The sequence below is a fragment of the Tigriopus californicus genome, chromosome 11 (genome assembly GCF_007210705.1).
Source record: "Tigriopus californicus strain San Diego chromosome 11, Tcal_SD_v2.1, whole genome shotgun sequence".
Taxonomy (NCBI): Eukaryota; Metazoa; Arthropoda; class Copepoda; order Harpacticoida; family Harpacticidae; genus Tigriopus; species Tigriopus californicus.
Genome location: NC_081450.1, coordinates 1,613,203 through 1,623,909, shown reverse-complemented (window position 1 = coordinate 1,623,909; position 10,707 = coordinate 1,613,203). Strand labels below are relative to the sequence as shown.

The 10,707-nt window shown below is 39.7% G+C and overlaps 1 protein-coding gene across 1 annotated transcript in view; it reads right to left on the bottom strand.

Moving 5' to 3' along the window:
• The window catches only part of LOC131891004 (glutamate receptor ionotropic, delta-1-like), an 11,573-nt gene extending 7,824 nt beyond the window's left edge, over nt 1-3,749 (bottom strand). Inside the window, exon 1 of the mRNA XM_059240480.1 lies at nt 2,511-3,749. Coding sequence (XP_059096463.1) covers nt 2,511-3,731 — 1,221 coding nt within the window. The 5' untranslated portion in view covers nt 3,732-3,749. The remainder of the gene's footprint in view (nt 1-2,510) is intronic.
• Between the last annotated feature and the right edge of the window lie 6,958 nt (nt 3,750-10,707).

The following is a 10,707-nucleotide window of genomic DNA, read 5'->3' as shown; positions in this document are numbered from 1 at the left end:
AAAATCACGCACAGATAGAAAATCAACAAGAATCATTTTACTTTTTGATGAGGAATTTACACCAACAAAATATAAAAGAAATGTATGGAATAGGCAATAAAATTAAATGTACATAAATGTTAGCATATCAGAACATTTGGGATGGACAATTGATAATTTTGTCTTAATCCTCATATTTGACAAAAAACATCAGGCACCAATTTCATGATTATGAAGCATCCAAATGATTTTAAAGAACACTATGTAGCTTAGAGCTACAGTTTGTCTACTTTTGAATTGAGGGCCATTCCCAGAGTGAGAACCAGAATTTCATAACAAGTTCACCAAATTACTTGAAAAAGTATTGACGGATTGTCCTTAGTTCTTGCTTTATCATGGAAACCTAATTTGCCCTTCTCAGTTTTTGTTCTTTAAGATATGTTCAAAGTCATTTCAAGTATATTCACATGCCTGGTTTGGAGCACATACTATCAATGGTTACAAAACTGATATTATTCACATATTTTGTTCAGTACTTATGCCAATAATTGACATTCAAAAATTTCAGCAGCAAAAGTTTAGGCCTTACTTGGCGGGTAAGGTAAGGTTATCACAAAAAGTGGCGTTTCCTTCCTTCTGTGTGCTTGGATTAACCTTAAAATGACTTTTAACATGTTTTTAACTACAACAACTATCTTATACAAAAATACACTCTGAGTGCAGTTAAGTCCCTTGTTGGATTTTGGAGAAATTTCGTCAGAAAACAGGATTTACTCCCATCATGAGTTGGCCATGTAGTGAGAAGCAGCACTTGATCTCCAAAGTGTCTTCTACTCATTCATTTTATTTTATTTTTTTTGCGGACTTCCTTCCCGCTGATGGGATTGGAATCCCAGCAGTTCAAGACCCTTTTTCCATTTTACTTAACTTTTATTTATATATATATTATTTAATCGACCAACGAATTTGAGTTGGCAGACCGAGCTAGTCCTTGAATGTAGGGTTGATCTGGAATGGTATATGAAAAGCTGTTCAAGTCTGACTTGAAAGATGCTACCGGATCAACAAGGCCTACATATTCCCTACGAATATTAGAGGGAAGGAAATTAAACCATGAAGGAGCCCGAAGAAGAAGAGAACAGGCCTTCATTGTTCGAACTAGCCTGGATTCTCGAGGACTTGAAGGTGCTCTCAAAAACGCACATTAAGCCTCTACCGTCTACTCTAGAATTGACCCTAAATCTTGGGTTGGGACAAAGCTCATCAAAGCTCTTCACTAAAGATAGCTCACGTTGTTCCAATTTTAAAAAGGGGAGATAAGTCGCTCCCCAGTAATTACAGGCCGATTTCTCTCACTTCGAATATTGCGAAGGTGTTTGAGAAAATCATAAAGTTCAAACATGTTGAATTTCTTGATATACATGAAGTCCTTCCTCCTAGCCAGCATGGGTTCCGAGCACATTTTAGCACGGTTACCCAACTGATTGATCATATTGAGCAGGTTATTGAGGGACTAGAGAGCCATGAATCAGTTGATATTGTCTATCTTGATTTTGCCAAGGCCTTTGACAAGGTAGATCATGGCCTTTTGTTGAATAGACTTCATGACATTCGGATCCAAGGCAAGGTTCTCAATTGGTTAAAAAGTTTCATTTCTGGTAGGAAGCAATTGGTTAAGGTTGAGGGATCCCTTAGAGACATACATGATGTCAAGTCAGGTGTTCCCCAGGGCTTCATCTTTGGGCCCCTCCTGTTTATAATATTCGTTGCCCCGCTTCAAAAGCTTCGTATTACTGCCAGTCTCTCTTCTTATGCTGACGATATAAAGTTAGTTTCTGGTAGGAATGGGCAAGATTCCAGTAGCCTTGCAAAGGACTCAGATCGAATCTATTCTTGGGTTACTAAGAGTAATATGGCCCTGAACGGAATGAAATTCCGCTCAATGACCTTCCGGTCAACTCCTTTGAATACTCCACTCGTAGATAATTTCATTCCATTCAAGGCCATATTAATCTTTGCAGTCCAAGAGTAGATTTGGCCAGAGGACCTTTAGCAGACATCGGCCGTGAAGTTCGTCTTTGCACTTCCTACCCACCAGAAAGCAGTAAAAAAGGGCAAATCAGGGCGGTAAACTTGATTTTAACTGCTTTACCTCTACTTCAGGAGGGTGATAAAAGTCCTTATTTTTAACGTCACTTGGCCAAAGCGTGATGGGGAACAGACTTGATTGATTGTTAAATAAACCCTCTGAACGCAATAAATAATTCAGTTACCAGGTTGACATAGACGCATAAGATTTTGAAATGGTGAGGCAAAAACAACTCAAGTTAGTCATTAAAGAGCAATAAACCAATTGCTCTTTTTTGTGGGAGTGGAGGAGAAACCAAAGGAAAACTAATAATTTATATCCATTATCAAGTATCATTGACGGATCCAAATTACAACTTGAATAGCTGGAGAAGGTGCAAGTCTTTAGCTCACAATATTTGGCCAACCTATTGAATAGTGCAAAAAACCGATTTTGTCTGTACCTGATAGCTTGCCCATATCACTGTTCCTAGGAGTAAAACTGAGAGGAACAATACTCTGGAGGAGATCCGACTTGGCAGATGAGATAATCCAATGCAAACCATGGCCAAACAAACCATTGAGAAGCACTCCCATAGTTTCCAACGTTGCGACCTTTCAATTCGAATCGTCACATACAGGGCAAAGGAGCAGATGACAATATTGGCAATGAAGGCCAACCAGAAATGGAAACTAAAGGTTGATGAATAAGTGGTGAAAGACAAGGCTTGATTTGGCGCCTGAGAAACCAATCGATAATCGGACCAAAATATCGGTGAAGTGAAATCTACCACTTGGGCTCTTTCTTTGTTGATGGCTACATCCACTCCGGTCCCATCAAATTTGTTCAAAGTCAAAAGACGTATCATTTCGGTCCAAGAGCTCTTGGGGGCTCTCTCAAACTTAATCGTAAAGTTGAATTCTGTCGAAAAGAGCTTCAGCATGTCAATGAAGATACCATATGGCTGAAGATGGGTGCTATTGGAACCCTCTGGAATGAAACAATATGGCTTAGATTCTTCGACCAAGAAACCCAAGGTAATGCCCCTAAGATCTTTGCGTCGAGCAAAAAAGTGATCCCGGTTCCATGTAAATGGGTTCGACGGGTGAATTGTTGTCGTATCCGTTATGAAGGTTCCGATCTTCCTCAAGACCGGGTGCTCCAACCCTGGAATCTGGGTGATTTCCCGAACCTGAAGAGTGGAGCGATTTTGAGAGATCGAGTTAGAATCAACTAAATAAAGTTGGTTGTCGATCAAAAGCTTCAATGAACTTGGAGCAATTGTAATAGGATTTCCTGTGAGGTCAAATACCCAGACAGCGTGAGTTGGAAAATGTTTGGGAAGCTCTTGAATTAGGTCCAATGGGAGTGACGATGGCACTTGATCGAAAAGCAAGATATTCAGTATGGTTGTGCTTGGGTCGAAATGACTAAATGGGCAAGGATCAGCCACTGGTAAAGTGTTCAGAGAGATCCTCCCGTAAGGGTGTTGTCCCCTTGGACCAATCGAGTCAAGCACCTCAGACTGAGGACCCACGAATATTTGGATGTGTTCAAATTGAATTTGGTGAACTCGGCATATTTCATCGACTAGGAGACTTAGGTCGGAAAACCGATTAAAAGAAGCACCGGACAACCCTAAAGACGCCATAGTCAACCAAATAAGAAGTTTCACACAACACATTTTTTGTTTCCAGGTTGGCAAGTATGAACTAAGCTCCTTGTCTCATAAGGCCCCAATTTGGAACTAAAGTCCTTCGCTTTTCGGTTCCAAGACCCAAGCCCTCACATCTAGCCCTTTATCACGGTGTCCATTAATATTAAATTGTGGAACAATTAAAATACTGATCAACGCTTTATTGTGGACTAGCAATATCCGACAACTCTTTTTTGTGGGTCGATCCGGATCAAATGAATTTGAAATTAAACAAGAATTTGAAGCTTGTGCTCTCAACTCTTGGGATTCCATTCCCGGGAGCAGTGAGGAAGCCGGAATAAAATGCAATATTTTTCTTAACTATGAAATATCAACCGAGTTGATCCAATTATTCTTATGGGGTATTTGAAAAGATCCATGACAGTTCAAATGAATTTAGCAAATTCTCTCTCATTTCAATAGGACTTACACAAATGAGACGAAAAGCGTTTGCAAAAGTCGATCGTTCATTCTAGTACGAGCTTTAATTTCAATCAGGCATTTGAGCCTGCGCATCTTGTTTGTGATTGCGCTCCATGCACCAAATTCGAAGGTTTCCAGTTAACCACGCAATTTCGTCTTGGCATGATATCATCTTGAGCACCATATCATGCAATGAATTATTGAGGTCTTTTTCCAATTGTCTTGCTGGCGTACTTTCTGACAGGTATGTTCATTTAAACAACATTTGTTTGAGGTTGATTGGATCTAGCGGTCGAAGAAGCATAAAAAACTTAAAAACATGTGATGCAATAATCAGGACTCGGAGAAAAATGTTTGAATTTTAAAATTAATCTAAGTTTTCGAGAATTTCATTGGGCAAAAAAATCGTTTCTGGACGGGTGCAAAAGTGTAAACCTTTCATTCACTACAATTGACTCTAGGATCTGGTTGTCGAAAAAGCTCTCGGATACTTTTGAAGATGTCTGAAAAGATACTTTTTGCACCTCCTTTAAATACTGCACTGTCCCAATCTTCTCTTTTTGTCCCAATAAAGTGGTGGTTCTCTAATTCTCACATTGCTCCTGCTTGCCTTTTGGCAAAAGTTCAAGCCTTTCCGGAAATGCAAATAGAATTATTTTTATACTTTTTACACAAAGAGCAAATCTAAATATATATCCATTTCAGCCCACGTCTCTTTACCCTAAGAGACAGCTGAGATAGAACACCTTCAGGTACCAAGTTTGATCTAGAAACCTGCATGGTTTAGAGTATTGATTTGGGCGTCAAGCCTAGAGACAATTTGAGGTTTTTTTATTTCAAAGATTTAGAAATAATAAAATATATTGAAACCTTTGGTAATTGCTACAAACTTTTACATAATTAGCATCATTTTCATTATACGTGTCCTTTTTTTTGTGTAAACCGACTTTTATATCTTTGTGTTGAGAATTTTGCTTCCTGTTAAAAAAAGGTTTCTTGCCTTCTAAAAACTTTTTAGTGATTACTTAGCCCTCAAAACAAATTCTTTTTTTTTAGGGCCCAGTGATAATAGATCAAGTGTTGAAGAAGCCTCTAGGGATAGTATGCTTCAATTATGATTGATGTCCTAACCTTGAAAGCCACTTCCACTCATGTGCATTCATAACATAAAATTATGATATATTCCAGCATGGTGAGAAAATTTATTCTAAAATGCCTCTTCTACATCCCTGTTTCGAAAATAAATAGATCGGAATTAATTTACTAATCAAAATTTGTGTTTCCAAATATCAACCATTTCAAGCAATTGTAATCATCCATTATTATAACTTTGTTCAGTTTGTTACTTATTAGCTTTCATTCAATCAGCGGAAAATTTAATTGTATTCTGAAAGCATGTATCTGCAAATTAAATCATTCGCATTGAACTGGAAGCCTACTCGCAAATATAAACTATGAACGAAATGATCAATTCCGGAGTTGTGGGGGTTCCCGGAGCGATCAACGTATCTGACCTTAATGATGTTCAAAATGGTGTAGTTTGTGTCGAATCGGTCCTCGCACTGTATGGCCCGACTCAGGTGGTTTGACGAATCTTCCTCACTCTATAAGATCCATCGGTGGGTGTGGTATTACCATTTTAGCAGGGTGATCCTTAGATTGGTTTATACAATACACTTCATGTGTTTAAATGAGTACAAGATGCGTTTATCTGTTCAATTCAATACGCACGGTATAGTGATTTATTCTCTTGAGCATTTGCTTACTTAACTCACATCAAGATCGAGATCAGGGTCACGGATGGTTACTGTCGTTTTTCAGCACGCTCATTATAAACTATGGATGTTGCCCCGCCCTTCACAAAACAATTTTGGATCGAATCACATGATGGCAGACGATGCTTAAACTCAGCTCTCTTTTTGAAGACTTTCTCAAACCAAAAAAGGGAGTTGAATTTGATAATCAAATTCGTTGGTAGACCAAATATTGGTCTACCAACGCAAATGGCAATATTTAGACAAATCATATCTTTTTTACCGTGGTCAGTAAAGCCAGTGAAAACTCAAACCCCCAAAAATGCGAAAAGTTCTTGGTAAGGATTAATCCTTCATACGATCATGCCGCACAGAAGTAAATAAAAGGTCCCAAAAAAGAAACAATTCAGAGAAAAGCAGTTACTGATCCAAGTGACAACAAAAGGGTAAAATTGCCTTAGAATATTGAAAATAGCAGGAAAAAATTTGAAAAAATTATGACGTCATCGCAATTCCACTTTAATTTTGAGAATAAAATATACCGTCAGTGATAGTGTGGCATCACGTGGAAATCAGATTTAATTTCGACCCATCAGATAAAAAGTTGGTGAAGACCTTAAAATCCTCTTTTGTGCCAAACCGAGCACCATCCTCTAATCTCTGTTACCATGCTCATTTCGACGATTATATACTATTGATCCATGTTAAGTTTTAATGGACCCAGAATTTTCCTGTCACTGTCTGCCAAAGCTAATACCTGTAAGTCGAATAGATTTGACATTCGTCCCAACATTTTATTTGTAATTGAGTTAACAAGTGCAAATACATATAAGTGTTAGCAAAAACCCGGGCCTGGAAATATCAAGGCGTTCAAAAATTCCTTTCTTGCCGATAATTTCAAATCAATATCAACATCAAGCACGCACAATTCAAAATGAGGTAATAAGACCATGTGCAGATCCATCCATGAGCCATAAGTCCATAGGTTCTCCTCCCTCAAATTTTCCACGTATTGAGTTTAATCAATGCGTCACAGCTCTCTGTTTCCACAATTTAATATTAATGGACACCGCTGATAAAGGGCTAGATGTGAGGCTTGGGTCTTGGAACCGAAAAGCGAAGGACTTTAGTTCCAAATTGGGGGCCTTATTAGACAAGGAGCTTAGTTCATACTTGCCAACCTGGAAACAAAAAATGTGTTGTGTGAAACTTCTTATTTGGTTGACTATGGCGTCTTTAGGGTTGTCCGGTGCTTCTTTTAATCGGTTTTCCGACCTAAGTCTCCTAGTCGATGAAATATGCCGAGTTCACCAAATTCAATTTGAACACATCCAAAAATTTCGTGGGTCCTCAGTCTGAGGTGCTTGACTCGATTGGCCAAGGGGAAACACCCTTACGGAGGATCTCTCTGAACACTTTACCAGTGGCTGATCCTTGCCATTTAGTCATTTCGACCCAAGCACAACCATACTGAATATCTTGCTTTTCGATCAAGTGCCATCGTCACTCCCATTGAACCTAATTCAAGAGCTTCCCAAACATTTCCAACTCACGCTGTCTGGTATTTGACCTCACAGGAAATCCTATTACAATTGCTCCAGTTCATTGAAGCTTTTGATCGACAACCAACTTTATTTAGTTGATTCTAACTCGATCTCTCAAAATCGCTCCACTCTTCAGGTTCGGGAAATCACCCAGATTCCAGGGTTGGAGCACCCGGTCTTGAGGAAGATCGGAACCTTCATAACGGATACGACAACAATTCACCCGTCGAACCCATTTACATGGAACCCGATCACTCTTTTTGCTCGACGCAAAGATCTTAGGGCATTACCTGGGCTTCTTTGTCGAAAGAATCATAAGCCATATTGTTTCATTCCAGAGGGTTCCCCACCCCATCTTCAGCCACTCATTGGTATCTTCATTGACATGCTGAAAGCTCTTTCGGACAGAATTCAACTTTACGATTTAAAGTTGAGAGAGCCCCAAGAGCTCTTGGACCAATGATACGTTCTTGACTCTTGAACAAATTTGATGGGACCGGAGTGGATGTAGCCATCAACAAAGAAAGAGCCCAAGTTGTAGATTTCACTTCACCGATATTTTGCTCCGATTATCGATTGGTTTCTCAGGCGCCAAATCAAGCCTGTGTCTTTCACCACTTATTCATCAACCTTTAGTTCCATTTCTGGTTGGCCTCATTGCCAATATTCATGCATTGCTCCTTTGCCCTGTACTGTCGACATTCGAATTGAAAAGGTCCCGCAACGTTGTGGAAGAACTATGGGAGTGCTTCTCAATGGGTTGTTTTGGCCATGGTTTGCATGGATTATCTCATCTGCCAAGTCGGCGTTCTCCTCCAGAGAGTATTTGTCCTCTCCATTTTACTCCTAGAACAGTGATCATGGGCAAGGCTATCAGGTAAGCAGACAAAATCGGTTCTTTTTTGCACTATTCAATAGGTTGGCCAAATATTGTGAGCTAAAGACTTGCACTCTTCTCCCATGCTATTCTGTAGTTGCTCTAATTTGAGATCCTGTCCAATGATAAATTGATATATTTATAATAATATATAGTTTCCTTTGGTCTTCTCCTCCACTCCCACAAAAAGCAAGAGCAATTGGTTTATTGCTCCTTTAATGCTAACTACACTGCAGTAGTTTTTGCGCTCACCATTTCAAAATCTTATCAGCGTCTATTACCTTGTCATAACTGAAGACTATTATTGCTCTAGATTCAGAAGTCGGTTTATATTATACAATTCAATCAATCAAGTCTGTTCCCCATCACGCTTTGGCCAAGTGACGTTAAAAATAAGGACTTTTATCACCCTCCTGAAGTAGAGGTAAAGCAGTTAAAATCAAGTTTACCGCCCTGATTTGCCCCTTTTTACTGCTTTCTGGCGGTAGGAAGTGCAAAGACGAACTTCACGGCCGATGTCTGTAAAGTCTCTGGCCAAATCTACTTCTTGGACTGCAAAGATTAATATGGCCTGAATGGATGAAATTATCTACGAGTGAGTATTACAAAGGAGTTGACCGGAAGAGTCATTGAGCGGAATTTCATTCCGTTCAGGGCCATATTACTCTTTAGTAACCCAAGAATAGATTCGATCTGAGTCTCTTTGCAAGGCTACCTGGAATCTTGCCATTCCTACCAGAAACTAACTTTATATCGTCAGCATAAGAAGAGAGACTGGCAGTAAATACGAAGCTTTTGAAGCGGGCAACGAAATATTAATAAACAGGAGGGGCCCAAAGATCGAACCCTGGGCGAGACACCTGACTTATCATCATGTATGGTCTCTAGGGATCCCCTCCAACCCTAAATCCTGCTCTCCTACCAGAATATGAAACTTTTTAACCAATTGAGAACCTTGCCTTGAGATCCGAATGTCATGAAGTCTATTCAACAAAAGGCCATGATCTACCTTGTCAAAGGCCTTGGCAAAATCAAGATGACAATATCAACTGATCATGGCTCTCTAGCTCTCCCAAAACCCTGACTCAATATGATCAATCAGTTGGGTAACCGTGCTAAAATGTGCTCGGAACCCATGCTGGCTAGGAGGAAGGCACTTCATGTATATCAGAAATATCAACATGTTTGAACTTTTTATGATTTTCTCCAAACACCTTCGCAAATATTCGAAGTGAGAGAAATCGGCCTGTTAATTACTGGGAGCGACTTATCCTCCTTTTTAAAATTGGAACAACGTGAGCTATCTTTAGTGAAGAGCTTTGATGAGCTTTGTCCCAACCCAAGATTTAGGGTCAATTCTAGAGTAGACGGTAGAGGCTAATGTAGCGTTTTTGAGAGCACCTTCACAGTCCTCGAGAATCCAGGCTAGTTCGAACAATGAAGGCCTGTTCTCTTTCTTCTTCGGGCTCCTTCATGGTTAATTTCACTTCCCTCTAATATTCGTAGGGAATATGTAGGCCTTGTTGATATCCGGTAGCTAGCATCTTTCAAGTCAGATTGAACAGCTTTTCATATACCATTCCAGTCAACCCTAACATTCAAGGCACTAGCTTCGGTCTGCCAACTCAAGAAATGTTTTCGTTCTTGCATCACTCCTTGGTTATTTCGGGAGCTAACGAACGTTATGGTTTAAATAATATTCATATAAAATAAAAAGTTAACGTAGAAATCGGAAAAAAGCTCGTTAGACTGCTATAAGTAGAACTGACCCCGCTGGACACGATTCCACTCACTCTCCCATCAGCCCATGGGAACACGGAAGGTCCCGTCACAAAATATAGCCACTCAAAATAAAACTCCGAACTGCCTCAGCTTAGAAGCGTCTGGAGACCTCCACACGTCGCTGCCGCGATTCTCACTACATGGCCAACTCAGATAAAGATATGCGTAGATACTGAATATGATTACGTATGAAGTCTCCAATCTAACAACAACTAGCATACCAACTGAGCAATAAACAACATCTCGACTCCACACAACGACACACTAACGAATTTCGCTCAATCATAGAGCATACACTATACTACTAATAACAGACCTCCTGCAGTAACAAAGACAAGGGAATAATTACTCTTGACAATCGATGACCACAGAGCTGTAACTCAAACATCAAATAGTTCTAACCTCGTACGAAGTAATGCTAAGATACTAAGGTTGAATGCTTTAACGTTGACTCTATAAGGATCGTGGCTATAAGAGTCTTTGTGGAAACTCTCCACTGCATCAGACGGCTCACACAGCAAGGCAATATGACACAAAATATCTGCTACAGTACTATAATCCTTAGCTGATCACTCGTTAACGCT